Source organism: Podarcis pityusensis (assembly GCF_964106645.2).
Source record: "Podarcis pityusensis genome assembly, chromosome: 3".
In the NCBI taxonomy this organism is placed as follows: Eukaryota; Metazoa; Chordata; class Lepidosauria; order Squamata; family Lacertidae; genus Podarcis; species Podarcis pityusensis.
In genome coordinates this window covers 101,953,843-101,973,859 of record NC_138026.1, presented here as the reverse complement: position 1 = coordinate 101,973,859, position 20,017 = coordinate 101,953,843, and the positions used below count along the sequence as shown (strand labels likewise).

The following is a 20,017-nucleotide window of genomic DNA, read 5'->3' as shown; positions in this document are numbered from 1 at the left end:
GTTGGGAAAAACAGTCTGTTTCTGACTAACCAACTATAATTGGAATTTGTTCTATTAAACAGAAAATTTATTTCCAATTCCTTTAATTGAAAGGGTGTCATAATAGATTTGGATTGTTTGTTAGAGTGAGATTTCACCCCAAAACATGATAAAACCAGATTGTGGCTACCTGTGCAATTAAAAGGTGGCATTGTGTTGATTTTCTGAAGCACACAGCGTGCTGCATGCAGCAGGCAGTTTCAAAAGATGAGCCCTGCTTTTATGTAAAGTGGTCAAAACATTTTGCCTGTGCAATAATTAAGAACATTACCAAAAAAAATGCACTTATTCCATATACCAAAATGTTTGTTTCTGCCTTCTTAATGAAGCTTAATGAACCTAATGTTTTAACATGCACTCTCTTAGAAAGCTTTCATTGGCTCTCCTTGGCTAATTAGTATCGACACAGCAAACAGGCCCTATCGGTATCAGACCATTAGTCTGGCTGTATATACAGTGTAAACACATCTTTATTATCTGGCCTCGTGACAAGCCATCTGCTGAAGAAACAATGGTGTGATTTAGCAGATGTTAGCACTGAACGATAAAAGCATCCATTTAGTAGGATCTTGTTGCTATAGGGCAGACTCTACAGGGTTACGTAGTGCAGAGTGGGCACACAGTTCCTATCTGTAATTTGTAGTCAAAGTTGCAGCAAAATGATAAAACCATGCTATTGTGGATTCATAATTGTAGTCTCGTTTAGAAATGCAAGTAGTAATTAACTTGAAATTGGCATTATACACCAGAATTTACATTCCTGCTGGTTTTTTGAAATGCTGTTTTAATAGCAGTTTGTTTTCTCTGTACATGAAATTACCTAAGGGTCTTTTGTGGTGGTTCATTGTAGATGCTATTAACATTTTAAAGGAGATGAAAGAGAAGGATGTCCCTATTCAATCTATATCAGCCACATCCTTTTTCCACATTATTAATGGCGCTGCCATGCGTCACGACGTTGAAGTGGTGAATCGGCTACTCGAGACCATTGTGTCCCTGGGTCTAGCAAAGCCTACTGGAAACCTGTGTTCTCCCCTCGTTGGTGTCCACCTTGAAAAGTAAGTTGGCTGCAGTCTGGATATAACTAAAGAAACAACCGTACTTTGGCTTTTATGCTAACAATTAAAAGTTGCTCTGATCCACTGGAAGTGGTCCACTCTTGTACTCTGGATGGGGATGTATCAGACAGCTGTTTTTTTTTGGGGGGGGGGTGTAGTTGGTCATCGAGCAACCTGTCTGCTTCATTGTATCATGGACCATGGTTCCTGTCATACACTCCTAATATGCTGTATTTGGAGCACAGTTCCTAGTACCGTATGTTCCGGTGCACAAGAAGACTTTTTATCCCTGGAAAATCACCCCAAAAATCGGGGGTCATCTTATACGCCGGGTATACGCGTTGGGAAGGAGGAGAGGGAGCTGGTGAGTAGAGGCGCCCCTTCTGCCGTCGCTCCTCCTCCCTCCCCACAGAAGGGGATGCAGAAAGTCCTTCCGAGCGCAGCGCTCGCCCACCTGCCCGCCAAACGCCTTGCATCGGGCTGCTGCAGAGGCAGAGGAGGGGTGCGCTCTCTGCCCCTGGCGGCGCTCAAACTCTATAACTCTAAAACTCTAAAATTGAACAGCAAAAGTTGGGGATCTAATTACACGCCCAGTCGCCGAATACGCCAGAATCTATTGTACTCTGTAACACCTTTTCCTGTCCTTCCTTAATTCTGAACCTGATTATTTTATTGTCAGAAACAAATGTATTTATACTTTGGCGTGTGTGTATTTCAAGAGTAGGGCAAAAGCTTAATGGGCAAATGCAATTTGTTCTCTTCTGGGACAAGTCCGGCAAAATTGGAACACATTTCCAGAATTGAGCAGAAGCAGGCAGACTTAAATCAGTTACCTTCCTAAATCAGCCTCCCCCATTTTGCTGCTTTCCAGGTGTTGCTAATTACAGCACCCTCATCCCTGACAGTTGGCCATGCTGGTTGGTACTCATGGGAGTTGGGAGTCAAAGAGCAGAAAGCTGCTCAAGAATCTGTTGGGCATCAGCAGTGATTGCCAGGTGTTAGACGCCTCTAGTCAGGTTGCTTTCTAGACTGCATCTAGGAATGAAGCTCTCTGAGCCCATAACAGATCTTCTCATGGAATAATCCAGGAGCTAGTGGCAGGGTTTCGGTTTTTTGGGAGTGACTTAACAACAGTTGTTTTGTGGTCCACCTGATTCTAGACATCACTGGGATCCTAAGGATGCAATTCTACACATGTTTACGGGGAATAAGTCCAACTCAAGAGCTTGTTGCTGAGTAGACAAGGCGCAGGACTGCACCATAAAGGGCAGGGATACTGTAGTGCCCACAAACCTGAAAATAATGTGCATTCAGCTGCTACATACAGGCTGAGGCTATACCAGCACAGGCTCTCTGCATTGCACTACACTGCACTGCCACTAGCTCCTGGATTATTCCATGAGAAGATCTGTTATGGGCTCAGAGAGCTTCATTCCTAGATGCAGTCAAGTAATACATAACCAAACTGAACAATTTCCACATAAATCACAAGATCTAAAACAAGAAGCTAGGAAAACCGGAGTCTGAGAGGAGATATGATAGACACCTTCAAATATCTAAAGGGCTGACATATGGAAGAGGGAGCAAGCTTGATTTCTCCGGCTCTGGAGGGTGGGACTCAAACAAATCGATTCAATTTCCAAGAAAGGAGATTCCGATTAAACATCAGGAAGAACTTTCTGACAGTAAGAGCTCTTAGACCATGGGTAGGCAAACTAAGGCCCGGGGGCCAGATCCAGCCCAATCGCCTTCTAAATCCGGCCCGCAGACGGTCTGGGAATCAGCGTGTTTTTATGTGAGTAGAATGTGTGCTTTTATTTAAAATGCATCTCTGGGTTATTTGTGTGGGGCATAAGAATTCGTTCTTTTTCTTTTTCCCCCAAAACATACTCTGGTCCCCCATAAAGGCCTCAGGGACAGTGGACCGGCCCCCTGCTGAAAAAGTTTGCTGACCCTGTGGAGCAGACTCTGTCGGGCCATTGTGGACTCTCCTTCATTGGAGGTTTTTAAGCAGAGGCTGGGTGGCCATCTGTCATGGATGCTTTAGTTGATGACCCTCAGGGTTCCTTGCAACTTTACAATTCCATTATTTTAACCAATAACAGCAACAACCTGATTGCTCGCCCAGTCTTGGAAATCTTGCCATTTGCTATGCTGAAGGTTGTGCTCACCTTGCTCATCAAAAGAAAGTTGGGGCATGTAACTTGTTGGATCAATGTCTTAGCTTGCATTTAGCACTATCATTCACCTTCTGTGGCTTTTAACCCTTGCCTTGCCTACGATTGTGATTATTAAAATTTGTATATCACCCTTTATCTGAAGATCTCAAGGCAGTTCACAGCATAAAAATGCAAGATAAAAGCACAGAATACATAATAAAAACAAAAACACAACAATACCTATTTCAGCATTAAAGATTTGGGCATAAACCAAAGTCCAAGTTTGAGTTCTTCATCCAGTGAGAGTCAGAGCAGTTTTCTTGGCAATTGTGCCTTTTAAATGTATGTTTAGTTTATCAGCACTATGGTCACTTATCCCAATAGGCTTGACAGCACTTACATCTCAACTCAGGTTCTTTGTGCTCCTCAAGATTAGATCCAGGTTTGCTGGATCTCTGGTCGGTTCGATGACCAACTGTTCTAGGATATAGTCCTAAATGATATATTGACCTTTTACGTCTTTGTCCAGACCAGCAAATATGTAGCTGGTTTGTGCGAAGGTGCTTTAAGTTACCCATTACAACATTTCCTATTGTAGAGGCTTCCTTGATTTTATTCTTCTCCTCAAGATCTCTTGAGAATTTTCATCAAGTGGACAGTAGCACGTCCCCAGCATAAAATTACTCTTGGGCCCTGGTATCGCCACCCAAAACAATTCTGTGGAAGTGTCAAATAGTATAGTGTTCTGCAAGAAGTAGTGATCTCCCCTTGCCAAAATAGAATGTTTCAATTTTGCTGTATTTTTAATGTGATTGTGCCACTGTTTTTTAAAACTTCTGCTTATACTTTTTGTCTGCCTCAAGACTATGATCCTAGCAATGCTAGCTTGGAAGTTAATGCAATGTCAGTCAGTGGGACCCTTTAGTGGAATGGAATTTGAATGGGATGCCTAAAGTAGTCCAACAGGATCTAAGAGCAAACGCAATTTAGATGGAGTTTGGAGATTTTATCCCTTGAAGGCAATAGAATTAAATACTCCAGGTATTATGTGGGTTGCTTGGAGAATTGGTTGGATGATAGTCCTCTGCTGGCACTAGTTCCCTCAGCAATAATATGGACAACAATTTTGAAGAGCTCTTCTGGCAAGTCTATGACTAGAAAATATAAATTGCAGTTTGTTAACATATTGAAATAGGATTTCGTTTTTAAATACTCTCAGGGTGCCATAGATTGCTTTACAAGCTAACAATTCCCAGTTATGCTGGTCATTTTTTTATATTAGAAAGTTGCCACAAATATTCTACTCCTGATCTTTGTGTGGTGAATGTATGGCCAAATGTGGTTAGAGCATCAGATTTGTCGCATTCTTGCCTGCAGTCTTAGATCTTGCCACAAGGGGGTGGAAATGGATGACAGTCATTTACTCCCAGGGGAAAAAATGAAAACCGTACTAGGATGAAGTTGCAGTGGGGAGTAAGCCTGTCTCGCAGTTATGTTACGAGCAGGCCTCACCCCCACCAGCAAGAACCATATGGGAAAATAAGGTCTCTCTCACCCACCCCTGGTTCCTGTGGTATACATTCTCTCCCAATTTTTTCCTCTTTAACATGGCATTTTGATACTCATGTATATTACACGTGCCATTTTTTGGTTCTCAAAATGGGGTAGAGCTGTTGAGATAGGGGGAGGCTCAGTGGCTCCCACAGATTTCTGTGGGACAAACAAAACACACCATCATAGTTCACTTGCAGCTAAACCTTTGCTTTATTACAAGTAGGAAAATGCCTATTGGTTTTATTTTTACATGTGCTTTGTCTGTCAAGCCCATAAAACGCAACAATGACATTTATAACTATTTCTAAAGCATTATACATGGCAGAAAATGTTAGAAACTCTACAGAACTCTTGACCACCCATATTATGGGTATATACAGAGAGAGAGAGAAATGTTATCTGCATATTGATGTCACTAATCCATAGATGACTTTCCTCAGGGGCTTCATATAGATGCAAAACAGCATGGGTGACAATATGAAACCCTACAAAACCCCATAGGCTGAGAGTCAGGGATGAAGAGAGAGATAGAATCTGGGTGTCCCCAGAACACAGGCTTGCTTGATTATATTCTTTCTTTCTTTTTTATATTTTTGTAAGTTGCCCTGAGGGTTTTGGAAACTGCAGGTAGCTTATCCCCAGTTACCCAGGACCAGGGAGGGCAACTGGAGATTTTGGATCCTGCAGGATCTCCACAATATAATATCACATTTGTCATAATGAAAAGCATTTTGCTTGTCTTTTCATAATGGCTCTTTATAGAATTGCTGTTGTTCTTCAGATTGGAAGTAGTACTATTTACTCAGCATTAACTTTTTAGACATTTAAAGTATTATTCTTTCAGCATACTGCTAATAGCATGCCTTTCATTATTGGGCTTGAGGCTATGTTATCTCAGCATTAGGAATCTAAACCTTTGTGCAACAACTTCTCCTTCGATACTTGGACTTCAAAAAGTGTTGTATGGGAGTTTTAATTGTTACAGACTTAAAAAAACCCACCCAGTTATTATTATTTACAATAAGGTGTTACGCGGCTGAATACAATAAAAGGTGGAAAGAGTTATTATGGGCACATTTTCCTTGCATTTAAGCTCTCGTCGTTGGATCAAACCTACTGAAACAAAATCATTATTTGGTAGATAAACAGGGCACTGTCAAACATTCCCATTTCTAATTTAAAGTGCCAAATATGGTGTTTTCAGAAAATTATTCCATTAGAAACATGTCATGAAAACCTTGTATAAGAATACCCACTTTTCCCCCTTTCTAATGTGTGATTCTTTTTCTGATACAGAGAAAGAACCTTTGGCCCTCAATATGCTGTTGGACTAAATCTCCCATCGTTCCTCAACCATTGCCCCTACTGGCTTTGGCTGATGGGAATTCAACAACATCTGGAGGGCCACAGTTTATAGGTTTGCTTGTTTTGTTTCTAGTATAAATTCCCGCCCCTCCTAAATCCTAACTAATTGAGGATCATGTAGTAAGTAGTGTGTTCAATGGCAAATCAGATTTGACTACATGATAATGTCGCTGAGAGATAACAGAATCAGATTTAGTTACAAGATGGTGTTACTGAGGGCAAACTCAAGCCACAACAAGAGCAAGGACTGGATCAGTCACGTGAGTGATCCCAACCAGTCGGTGATCATATAAAGCAGAGTTTCCCAAACTTGGGTCTCCAGCTGTTTTTGGAATATGATTCCCATCATCCCTGACCTAGGGATGATGGGAGTTGTAGTCCAAAAACAGCTGGAGACTCAAGTTTGGGAAACACTGATACAAACTGTGTTTTTTTTCAGGGAGTACTGAAGGGTACACAGTACTGGCACCACTTTTTGTTGTTAAAAAGTGTGGCACTTACTGTAAGAACTTCATGGTGAGTATCGACGCCTATTTTTATAGCACTGGATATAAAAATGAGATTATGCTAAAAAAGCACATCAGGTTTGGCTACATGATAATGTTTCAGAGGGCAAATGAAACCAACTGAGAAAGATAACAGAAGATAGCAACGTGAATGCATAGGTGAATTTTTTTTACAGTCATTGCCCAAAACGTCATTGGAAGACATGGCCTGAAGCACAGTGAATAATTTGAGTTCAGCCATTTAAGAAATCTTTTTCTGAGGCACAAAATGAGAAAAGCCAAAATGTTAAACTTGCTTGTAGTTCAGACAAGTGAAAACAACTGATTTAACTGGGTGAAATTTGTCTAGAAATGGAGTGTAAGTTCTCAATGGGTTACTGATTAAATCACAACTCCTGCTGTCCATTGAAGAGACTTATGGATTCATATACACTGCAATCCCTGGACGCAAAATTTTAGCGGTCCCCTTTCTAAGACGTGTTGTGTCTCAGTAGCCCTTGTCTAAGTTTAAATATAGCTATTCATTAAAAATTATGGCAAGTTGTTTTATTCATTTGCTGATTTCTCCCATCAGTCTGTTAAAAATCACTGCTTTTTCTGAACGCCCCTCCCCCAGCAGCTTTTTTGCATCTTTATTTCAAACGTCCACATTATTTCTAGATTGTTTTCTTCCTCTTTAAAACACACTTCTTCTTTTTTTGAGTGAAGCAAAGGTTTGTCTCTCTTACTCCATTATTGCAATTAGAAATTTTGCATCATCAGTGCCAAAGGACAGAAATGGTTCATTTGCCCTAGGAGAACAGGACAGTGATAAGATGATTTTTTTTGTCAAGGATCATTGGGTCGTAATTAAGTTACATTCATTGCTATTGCTTTTTGAAGGATGATTGGTAAATGACAGGCTTCATGTGTTTAGTACGGACAGTGTTCACCAGAGTTTTTTTTCCCCTCCCTCTCTCCCTCTGTCAGAAAATCCTGTTGAGCCTGATAATGTAAATGTGGCATTTTATTCTGAACAAAAGAGCAGGGAAATGAGCTATCTTGTCTAATCATTCAGTTGTTTAACACCGACTTCCAGTTTAGACTCAATTGGCTGGAAAGCACTTGACATGTGAAGTTAGTGCTGTTCGGAACGCATGTTTGAGTAAATTTTAAAGTAAGTGACAGCTAAATTGTACCTAGGGAAATTACAAAGCCTTCAACACAGTTAATTTTTTTGGGAGGATTAGTTGTAATTGCAACACCAGTCTCCTTGAAAATTCCTCGTTATAGCTGATGAACGGAAGGGGGGGCATTTAGCTCTTTCAAGGGCCCCGTTCTCTTAACAGAATATTTTTTTAAGCTGATTGTACCTTACTGAATTGATTTCCCTCCACACTAACATATGCTTCAGATTTGCAGAGGGATTTGTTTTTGAGGCATTCTCTGTGGTTTTCTTTCCCAGAGTCCCTTTTTTTTCTTTTTCTCCCTCCCCTTTTTTATTTCTTCCTCTCTAGCGATTTCAGGTTTGAGAGCTTTTCAATCAGTAAACCCCTTAGGTAAATTGCCACTTCACTAACACTTTATGCAGAACACTGAAGCACTTCATTCCAATTAAAATCAATATTTAGAGTATTTTTTTTTTATCAAGCAGGCTTCTAGGTTTGGAAAAGTTGTTTATAGCAAGTAAAAAAGGTAAGGTTGAGAAAGTGGCACCCTTTAAGCAAGAAGATTTATTGTATTTTTTTACTTTTTCTTGCCATTCAGGGCCACACATAATTTATTGTTCAATCAGTTTGAGATCTCAGCTAGTTTTGTGAGCAATCACATATTGGCTCCTTGCAAGAAGGGAATAGTTACCTTGCGCCTTACTCTTATCTGAAGCAAAATGTTTTGGTCTGCTATTCTAAGCACACATACCTGGGCATAAGACCCATTTAGCCGTATGAGATTTATTCCTGTGTATGCCTGCATAGGATTGGACCAGGGTTTATCAACCTTTCTAAGCCTGTGGGCACATTTTGATTTTTGAGTGAGTGCCTTAGGTACTACCACTCTGGTTACTTCTCGCCCTCTTCCCCCACCCCACCCCTAGATGGAAGGAAATAAGTACATGTTACATACTTTGCTTTGTCAAGGGATCCGGGTAAAATCAGGATCCAGAAGAATTAACCTGATCCTTGAAAAGTTCATATAGGGAAAGAGGAAATGGGAAAGACAGTCACTGTTCCAACTTCCTCCTTCAGCTCTATCTACATTAAAGGCAGTGCATGTTGGGAAAGACCACCGTGTCCACAGGCATTCCTGGATAAAATTTATTCTACGTCACAGAAATCCAAATTAAGATGTGTTTTGCTGTGTCAAGACTGTCATGACATCATGTGTGTGTTGATACTAATACACATGATTGCAGCTGACATGCAAGTTAGAATGGAATGGGATATTATTTCCTTTTTAATACGATTTCACTATTCAGTTTACATAGAGCAGCAAAGTGCCATGTGTTCTAAAGCCCACATTGAACAGCAAGATGAGTATAGATGAAATAGCTCAATTGTCTAGTGAACTGCTCAGTTTTGTGTTTCGAATTTATTAGCTGATTGCTCTAATTCTGTGTCTTTAAAGTAAATGTAATCTGATAGTAGTTCACGTCAAATAGAAGCTTAAAGATAGCTTTTTAGATCAGATATACAGTGGTACCTCGGTTTTCGAACATAATCCATTCTGGAAGACCATTCGAGTTCCGAAATGTTCGAAAACTCAATACGGAAGCATCCGTACGGAAGCTGTGTGGCATGTTCGACTTCCAAGGCTTGTTCGGAAACCGAAGCATTTACTTCCGAGTTTGCACGTTCAAAAACCCGAAACGTTCATCAACAGAGACATTCAAAAACCGAGGTACCACTGTTTCTGTGCTTCAAAGGTTAGCTTAGCTACCTTCATTTGATAAGCCAAAGGTAGTCTAGTGGGAAGTGTTCCTTTGCAAGCCTTCTGGAAGGAATCTCCTGCATATCACACATTTGGGTGGAGCTTTGAACAAGGGAACCTCTTGGTAGATTGCCTGACCTGTAAGATCCTGTCTAATTTATGTGTAATAGCTGCATTCTATAGGTATGCTGCAAACAAATGTGATTGGCCCATGCAGTTTTGCTTGTCCACAGGGGCACCACCAATTCTGTAGTTTTCCCACAGCCCTGGTTGAAGCCCCTGGTGTTGCATGAGGTCCTTTTGGTGGGTCCCCTCATCAGGAGCAGTTGTAGTCAGAAGGGTGGCATCAACGCCTCACAAGCACACATGGCAGTTTTGATCCACACCCTTGAATTTCTTTGCATTATGTAAAAATAATTGGCTTCTTAAACTTGGTTGATATGGAACTAGCTTTTTTCAATCTCTTGAAACCAGACACCAGAAGCCGTGGTAGTACAGTGGTACCTCGGGTTACTGACGCTCCAGGTTACATACGCTTCAGGTTACAGACTCCGCTAACCCAGAAATAGTACCTCGGGTGAAGAACTTTGCTTCAGGATGAGAACAGAAATCGTGCTCCGGCGGCGCAGCAGCAGCAAGAGGCCCCATTAGCTAAAGTGGTGCTTCAGGTTAAGAACAGCTTCAGGTTAAGAACAGACCTCCAGAACGAATTAAGTACTTAACCCGAGGTACCACTGTATTGTAGCGTTCGCATAACGCTAGGTGAAACATTGAGTTTATGATTGGCAAAACATTTACAAATGCTTAGACATACATTCATGGCTACTTGTACGTTAACCCCTGTTCATTTCCAGGACTCCTTATTTTACGCAAACAGGCTAAATACCTTCAGAAATATATATCTGGAGCATGAACACTATTAACGTGTCTGTTTGATTGGCATTCTAATTTATTCATTCATTTATTGATAGCTTTGACCTAAACAGTCAATTTCGGGTTGTGGGAATGCAGCTGAAACAGCACCATTGCTTATTTTCAGAGTCACTGTCAGAAGCTGAGCATAAACATTGAGAACTTGAATGTATAAATTTGATTGCCCCCTAGGTGGAATTATTGGGAGTTCTCAAGCTGTTTCTATGGGTGTTAACTGAACTTGCAACCAGAGCAGAAGAAAACACTGATTATATAAAGCTTTATACCCCTCTGTGGTAGCTACCATAGTATTTCTTTTGTATGACAGTAATCTAGCCGGCATCATCCACTTGCAGTTTTGAAATTAACCTGTAATTTAGTCTTCACCCCAAATGACAATAATTCAAATGACTCTGTGGGGTGCCAGAAGATGCTCTGTAAACAGGGCTCAGTAAAGGGGTTAAGGTAGCGATCCATCAAGCTCGGCTCATTTTTTTACAGTTTCGTATGGAATGCAGTAAAATCGCTTCTAAATTTGTATTTAATTTCATAATATTTTTCAGAATTAGAATACCTTCTGAAAATAGTTGTGGAATGGACTTTTCTTTTTTTAAAAAAAATCACATAATTTGTTGTATTGGTTATGTGATGGCATAACACAATATAATGTAAGTTCAAAATGCTAAAATAAGCTTTTTCTGAAGAAACTGAATTGAGCTTCTAATATTCTTTATAATTTTCAGTATCATCAAAACTAACTGTGCATAGTATATAATCAAAATGTTTTATAAACAGCTCTCTTAAACACATAGGATCGACCAATGTTGTTGTTGTTGGATGAGAGGGGCTCACACTCAATGTTAGCAAAATTTATTTTAAAAAATGCATCCAGCCTCTGTGGACCCAGTATCATTCAGATTAGATCTATCTTCATATTTGCTTCAAAGAACTTCCTGTATAATAAAGTAGGGCCATCTAGTTATGAGAACTCATATGTGACCATTCTTTTGATCTGTCAGTTAATGAAAATTAGATTATAATAATTTGTGTATTGTACAAAAGTCAAAATAAGTCTCTTTTTGAGGTTCCTGGTGAAGTGTTAGGAAATGAATTGGATGCATTTTATCTCCTCGATCCTTTTTTGGACGATAGGTGACAGTTTCTGAGGTTCGGTGTATACGTTGTTGTTTTTCTTCCATCTAAAATACCTGCAGGATTTGACATCTTTCCGCAGGGCCGGCAAGACAGAACTGTTCCACCAGGCCTTTGGCCAAGGCACAGTCTGACCCCCTCCTTCTGTAATCCTCATAGAACTCTAGCCCAATGGTTGCCATTAATTTGATTCTGAATTGATTTTAGAATGTATTTCAGTTAATTGTGATTTTATGTAAACTGTGCTATTTTTACTGTTGTTAGCCGCTCTGAGTCCAGCTTTGGCTGGGGAGGGCGGGATATAAATATTATTATTATTATTATTATTAACATGTTGTGGGTTTTCTTTTAAGGGATGACATAGAAGCAGCCATGGAAGCTGTGTTTGACTGCTGCAGGAAGTATGGCAGCTTTCCTAGACTTCACGATGTCTTGAGCAGATTAATACAGAAGGGAAACACCGAACTGTTGCAGAAAGGTTGGTTGCTGCTATTATGGACTGGGATTTTCTTCTGTTCTTGCCCTGAATTATGGTAGGGGGACACCTTAACCCAACAAAGTTTTAGCCATTTATTACTGAGGGTCACAGCAGTAATGTTTGGAATCACATGTTCAAGCCATGTCCTGTGATCAAGAAGAATTATTTAAAAGTTTTCGGACACACCAGGGATACCAATAATATCCCACGGACCTCACAAAACCAACTTAAATCTATTGATTCCAATAGGTCTACTCAGTATGATGGCCAAACTCTGTGCAGTTCTGTGCTTGAAGACTATTTAGCTCCACAATTCATGAATTTCCCCCTATAAATCTTCATCAGAAAAAAAACCCAGTCTTTCTGACATGGTAAAAATCAAACTCATCTAGAAAGTGGTATGCAGATGCATGGATGGAGAGGTGAACATGCCACCAGATCATCACATGATCATCACAGATCATCACATGATCATGGCATGGGTGTCCAGTAACTCAGCCATTTGCCTTGTGACATGTTCCTTTTGACTCTAAACAGGTAACCTAATCTGCTTTTTATGAATGTTCCTATAGCCATGGATTTCATAAGCCAAGAGAGAGGTGAAATGATGATGCTCTATGATCTCTTCTTTGCCTTCCTGAATACTGGCAAATATAAAGAAGCCAAGAAGATCATTGAGGTGAGACTATAACTACAGTACTCTAATCATACAACTATTTAGAGTTTTAATTAGAATTATATATTTAAAGTTTTTAACCTTTAATTAGTCTTGTTCTGATTAATGTTAATAGAATCCAATCCTAGTAATGAAAGATGGGGGGTGGAGGAGTCAGGGGAAGACTAGGCTTCCTTTCCCCCATTGTGTGTAATTACAGTTAGAAGCGAGGCGGCCTGGCTGTATATTGGAATTGTTTCCTTACTTTGTCAAATTCACTATTAAATATCCAAATGATATTTGCATATTAAATCTTGGATTGTGGAACAATTAAATTAAACCTGCATTCCTGGGTGTAAAGTTGCTAATCCTCTTTCCCAACAAATTCTTTGTTCTTTAAAGCACTGGAATTTAATTTGCTGCAGACCATGCTCAGATTTATTTGTAATGCTTGTCTACCAGTTAATCAGCCAAACAAGTGCTGTCTGCTACTGTTTGGCATTTAATTTAGCATTTTTCCCCCTCCCACTATGGTAAGCAGCTTATAGAAAGTGGTAGGTGACAAACTTGGTCTATTTAGGATTAGTATATTTTATCTAGGCTTGATTGAAATTTTGCTTACTGAAATTGATAAGTCAAAAGGGCAGCCTCAGAGCCTTCCCAGATTGTGATTATTTTCCTCTAACACAGTTGCATTTCTCCCCCCCCCGCCCCTCCCGAACTCCATATTAGTTGACCAGTTTACATTAGTGAGAGGAAAAGAGAGAAGTTAATCTTTTTGCAAAGATGGGGCTAAGCTTTTCAAATGTAAAGGGAAAGAACCCAAAGGTCCTTTTAGTAAATCACAAGGTGACTTATTAATAATTGCTTAAATTAAAAAAGTGAAAGAAAATACTGAATGGTATTCACAGCTTTGCCTGAATTATTGTTTCAGTGGTAATTTTGAGTAAGCTACCTGATCTGATTGGGTGAATTTTGGTTCTGAATCACCAATAGCTTTATCGAAAAGGTTAAAACAATAAAATAAAGGGAGGGAATTAGAGATGTGAAGGCACAAAAAACATGTGTACACGGTAAGAGAAATAGTCCTTATACATCGAACTTTTCTTCAACCTCCCCTTAGATACTTAATCTACCATCACCCCTATGCTGCTTGCCCTGTTGGTGTCTAAACAAGTAGACTCCTGCCCTGCAGTCTATTTGCACTTTTTGTCTTAGAAAACCCCCAAAACTTTAAACAAATTGTCAGTTCCTTTCATTTCTGTTTTTCCTAAATAACCACTCACTTAACTTTGTGTTTCACTTGGGGATTAGCAAATATAATGTCAACAGATGACAACAGCCTAAAACATTAATTTCAGAAACTTTCCCTCTTGCTAGTTTATCAGAAGAGAAAGTAGACATCTGGCATTCTTGCTTGTCCTTTTTATGTTGGATTAAGATTTCTTAGTTTTGCATAATCTTGATGGAGCCTCATCTAAGCTTTTTTAATATGCTTCATTCACTTTTCGGCTCTTTAATTTTGCTTGTTCTCCTGTGCCAAAGACCAATCTGTAGCAATTACAGAATCTTGGGCTATAATTTGTTTAGAAGGAATAGATAGGCAGCAAGTTAGGGGTTTACATATATGCATAGTGACAATTTGTGTTTTAAAATACAGGTTAATTCTTGGTATGAGTGTTTATTTACAAGTTTCATCCAAGAGGAATAGTATTCCCTGGTCCAAAGACCTGGTGTAGATGTTCCTTGCAAACAATAGCCGGCACAGATTGGGAGCCAGCCTTTTGAACCTGTTCCCAGCATTGGCCAGTGGATATGCAACCATAGTTAGTTTGGGTTAACATAGTTTGCACTTGAGTACTTAATATGAAACTTAGATTAATGCTAGACTCATAGACTTCCTATTATTTGGACTGAAGTTGTCTGTATATGAATAAAGTACATTTTCTGCTACTTGAAGTGGTTTGAAATATATGAAATAAAGAGATATTGTTATGTTTGGAGGGAGGAAGTGCACCTTTAAATAGGTTTATTAGGTGGTTGTTATTATTATTATTCTATATTGAATTTGTATACCACCCTATACCCGGAGTTCTTAGGGCGGTTCACCACCCTGATAGTTTGAGAGAGCAGAATACAAATGCATTTGTAAATAAATGCAAATTAAAAACAATCCTTATGCATATTGTACTCTAGGAGGCATCGTTTGGTCAGAATCGAGTATACACTTTCAGAGTTACCACTAAATACATTACTTCTAGCCACCATTGCCACTAGAGGGCCGTGAAAATTTGTGTCCCAGGCTCTTTAGACTCGTCTCCCCATGTAATATCTGAAACCAAAGGGGCATATTGGTTGCTAGATGTGAATTTTCCCCCAGCTCTCCTACTCCACTAAAAGTGCATCAGAAATAGCTTAAAAGTAAATTAAAACCACAGCATAAAACCCCCAAACAGTACAAATCAGTGGCAGGTGTTTTTAAAGTTCCCTTATCCAGCCTGCCCTTCTGCAAAAAACCTTCCTGAAGAGCTATGTTGTAAGCCATGCCTATCAATGAAACCACAAGAATCTCCTCCCCTTCAGATCACAAGGCCTGGGCTGGCACATATGGAGAGAAGCATCCCTTCAAATATTTGGGACTTAAGTTGATCAGGGCTTTGAAAGTCAACAAGCACCTTGCATTGGGTCTAGCAGCACAGACGTTATCACATGAGTTACGTTTGCTTCCTAATTTGTGAAACTGGGTATTCCAGAATATCACGGCCTGATATAATGCAGTGAATATCCCTATTTCAAACTGTGTCTCTGTAAGACTGTTTAATCTGACAATGTGAAGATGATACCTGTTTGTGGGGGGAAATCTTTAGTGCTGCTGACAGCCGCTCATTCTTGTGAATAACCCAGCTGCACGTGAAAGCTGTTACTAGTGTGCTTTGTGTTAAAAAGTTCAATATGTGATATTTCATTCTTATTTTAATGTTTCCACATCCTTTGTGCCATTTTTCCTACTGCTGTTGTAGCACCAACTTTTGGTACAATATTATGCTCCCCAAAGAATCTGTTCAGTGTAAGAATATTGACAGGACTCAAATGTTCAAGTGATTCTTGAGATACTTGAGAGTAAAAGCAGATGGTGGCACTCAGACCTGACAAGGGAGCTACTTAGGGTTGATTATATACATATAATGTTTAGTGAAATTAAAGCAGTACAGTGATTTCAGCACAGCATTGGACATGCAATACAATACCAACCGATTTCTAGATACCATTGGTTTTGTATGTTTTTAATCTACTGTAAAAACCATGAAAATATTTCTGGGTCCTGAGATTGAGAGATTACAGCACCCTTTCATCCAAATTGCTTTTTCTGCGTATCTGTATAAAATCAACATGAAACTCAATTTTGTAGTGGAGATAAAACTATTGTAGCAAGATGTTCCTTTATTTGTAAAGTATGATTTCATTTTAATATAGATGTTCCAAAGAAATTTAGCTTCCTAGATTATTGATGTGACCTATTGAGCATGAGAGATGGCTGGAACGAATTATTTTGCATGGTGTGTGCGAGAGAGATGTTGGTATATGCTGCCTTTGAATATAGTTCGGAAGCTACAGCTGGTAGTTCAGAGGCCAGATACAACACCAATCCTGGCACCAGTTGGCTATCGATTCAAAGTGCTGGTTTTGACCTATAAAGCCTTATGCACCCAGGACTCCCGATACCTCAAGGACACCACGTAAATCAACCCAGACCCTGTGTTCAGCAATTAAGACACTTCTCTTTGTGCCCCCTCTGAAGGAAGTACAGATGGTGGCAACATGACAGCAGGCCTTCTCAGTGGTGGCTCCCTGTTTGTGGGGTGCTCTCCACAAGGAGGCACACCTAATGCCACTATCTGAACCAGGCAGTGCCATTTATATTCATCCAGGCTCTTGGACCTTAATTTTCTGCTCATCTTTTTAGTGTGGTAGAGGGAGTTCAATCTGCCCTTGTATACATGTTATCGGTGAGAATTTTAGGTTTCTTTTCCTTTGTTTTTAATGTTTGTTTCTGTAAGACACTAATGAATACATTAATGATACACAATGCATATGCTGGGAAAACAATACATAGTGTAAATAATAATAGATTAGTATTAAGGCTCTACTTATGTTCTTTTGTAAAACCTCTCGCCCTCCCCTCCTCTACATAGCTGGGAGGAGGAATTTCTGTTCCGCTTTTGATAAACCACAGTTTATCATGCCATTTTGGATCTGGAACAGGGGTCAGCAACCCGCGGCTCTGGAGCCGCATGTGGCTCTTTTACACCTTTGCCGCGGCTCCGGGGCAGATACTAGCGAGGGGAGGAGGCGCATTGTGCACCCCGACACTCCCCACTGTGGCGGGCGCTGTACTGGCTGTGACGTCGCATGGGGCGGTGCGTGTGTTAGTCACGCACCGTCCCGACGTCACCTTCCCGCCCGCTACATTGTAAGGGGCATGTACGCTGGTCACTGCATTGAAAGGGGGCATGTATGCTGGTCAATGTTTTGAAGGGGAGTGAAGAACACACACACACAAAAAGGTAACTTGTTAATTTAACGTTTATTTCTATGAGGAGGAGTAATTCTGAGGGGTCAAACAAAGAAATAATTTTAAAAAGTGACAAAAAAGTTATTTTTATAATGCCGAGTTTTGCAGCTCCCAGTTTTTTTTTCTTCGGAAACGGGTACAAGTGGCTCTTTTTGTCTTAAAGGTTGCAGACCCCTGATCTGGAACAATGGTCAGTCTTAACTGTAGTTAAAATGCCAACTTTGGTAACTATGATTTGAAGTTGGCTTGTTTTGTCCCAGACCACTAGTTAATGTTAACTTCAGTTTGTTGATCCAGATGGCACTACAAGGTGCAGGTAAGCAATTCTTTCTGAACTCTTCCTCCAGGCTGCTTGGGAAGAAGAGGGATAAGGGACAGTGCACGAGGCCAAGGCTCACTGCAACTTATTCCTGATTGTTCACATTGCATTGAACTATGCTTTAGGACAACCTCGTTAGTGAGCCCCAAAAAGCTTAAGGTCTGCAAAAACTCCCCTGCATTTTACTCTTAACAGGGGTGGTGGTGGTTGTCAAAAGGCAAGCTGGTGATGGGGAAATAGAGTTCTGTTTGCTTCCTCTGACATGCCATTGATTTCTATGATGGACATGCAGGAAGGTCTCATCCTGCTGTGCTGGCTGTGGAAGAAGTGGCTTTCTTCTGAGGCCAGCACAAAACCAAGCAAGCAGCAGCACCAGCAGATTCCCCCACCCCTATATAGATAGATAGATAGATAGATAGATAGATAGATAGATAGTTCTGTTGCTGTGAGCGATAACCAAAGATCACCTCTGTCCATTATGTTAAGGCAGTTCCACGTTAGGCTGAGTAAATAATTCACACGACTGAAACCTGATTCTACCATATATGAAGTAGGAATCCCATCCAGCGGGAAGCACGGTAACTTCTCTGTTCATTCTACTTCTCTGTTATCTGTTCTGTTCACTTCTCCCTTCCCTCTGTGGCCCCCTAGTCTCGTGCCGTGGCCCCCCATTTATGCAATTTTCACCTGTGGCCCCTTTGGAATATCCTGGGGGTCCTCAGGGGGGGCATATGGCCCCCGGTTGAGAAACGCTGGTGTACACAGTGTGTGCAATAGAATATAACACGCCAATAAAATGACGGGCAGATTTAAAAATGGGAAAAGTTCCATAGGCCTGGCTATATCAAAAGGTCTTAAGGTGACACCTGGGAACCAGAAGCAAGGGTGCCAAATCACTCTATCCCTCCTGTGGCAGCCCTCAGGCTCACCTGGAGGGACACTGATACACTCACTCGCTTGGAGTTCCTGGTTGCCATACAGTGTGAATATGGCCAGTATGGTGCAACCTCTGATCCAGCCCATTTCCTGCACTATCTGAATAATTCCGCAGAGTGGTGCAGGAGGAGAAAGAAGTCTGTATCAGAGAAATGAGTAGGACAGAGAGTTCTAATTTGAGACACCCCATCGGAATATGAAGAATAAGACATTAAAAGTGCAAGGTGTATGTTAATAGATTAATGGCACACAATATCTTCATCTTAGAAAAGTTCAGAGTGTGTCGGTAACTGGCTATCATAGCCTATCATAAACAAGTCCTTGTTTACTTTAAAGTTATAGCAGAGGAAGAAATTAGACATAACAGCATGGAATATTTCAATGTTAGTGCAATCTTTATAGCCATAGCTGGAAATTCAAGGCTTTGAGCTGCCCAAATGGTATATGCCTCGAGATGGAAAAAAGAAACCGTTCCAACGAAAGATGATTGACAACTAAAACTGAGGGAATAAGCAGAGATGGCAAAACTCACTGGAAGAATAAGAGATCAGAATGAGAGACTTTTCTTTTTAACAGAACGGGGAAAATTTGTTGAATATATGAAGACAAATTGTAAACAATTAAAAATGTTAGCAGGATTGACCTAAACATGAACAGTAAGAAATATTTAAAAGGGAACATAAAGGATAAATTTGTAAATAGGTTTGAATTGGTTATGCAGTAAGAATATGATAAAGAATAAGGAACTGCAAGAGGGGGAGGGAAGTCGAAGAAAATGTAGGTTGAATTTGTTTAGATTTAATTTTTGTTGTTAAAACATTGTAAAATGCAAAAATGATTATTACTATTTTTAAAAGGATATTCAAGGCTGTTTTTTTACTTATGTGTGAGACAATTGCCCATTGGGGCCAGAGCTGTAGCTCCCATAGCTGTGTTTTATTAATGCTGCTGCTGCTGCTGCTGCTGCTACTACCACCACAACCATTTATTAATTTACAAATCTCCTTTTACTTAAATGTCTTAAGGAAGTTTACAGCCATGTCATAGAAACAGATAAAATAGTTTTAAAGAAACAACAAGGCTGAAAATAGGTTTAAAAACAACACAAAATGAACACCTACGGCAGAGACCTTTTTTATCCAGCTGGCAAGGCTTGTTGAAACAAAAGTGACCTCAATTGTTCTCAGAAAATACTGATAGTAGGTGTCTGCCGTATCTCGACAGGAATGCTGGTTCCACAGAATAGGCTCTCAGAAGGCTTTTTTGCTGTAATGCTTTTACGGCAAGATGCTACCTTGGATCCGAATACATGATTTAAACAAACTTGCTTTTTGGTATTGCTTTTATTTGGGGGTGGTGTGGGGTGTCAGTGGTTGTTGTAATTTTTTTGCCAATTTCAATCAT

At 40.1% G+C, this 20,017-nt stretch overlaps 1 protein-coding gene across 1 annotated transcript in view; it reads left to right on the top strand.

Annotated features, from left to right (window-relative positions):
• LRPPRC (leucine rich pentatricopeptide repeat containing) overlaps positions 1–20,017 on the top strand; it is a 112,378-nt gene that overhangs the window by 53,862 nt on the left and 38,499 nt on the right. Inside the window, exons 23-25 of the mRNA XM_080998120.1 lie at positions 890–1,097; positions 12,006–12,130; positions 12,703–12,809. Of these exons, the coding sequence (XP_080854246.1) occupies positions 890–1,097; positions 12,006–12,130; positions 12,703–12,809 (440 nt within the window). The remainder of the gene's footprint in view (positions 1–889; positions 1,098–12,005; positions 12,131–12,702; positions 12,810–20,017) is intronic.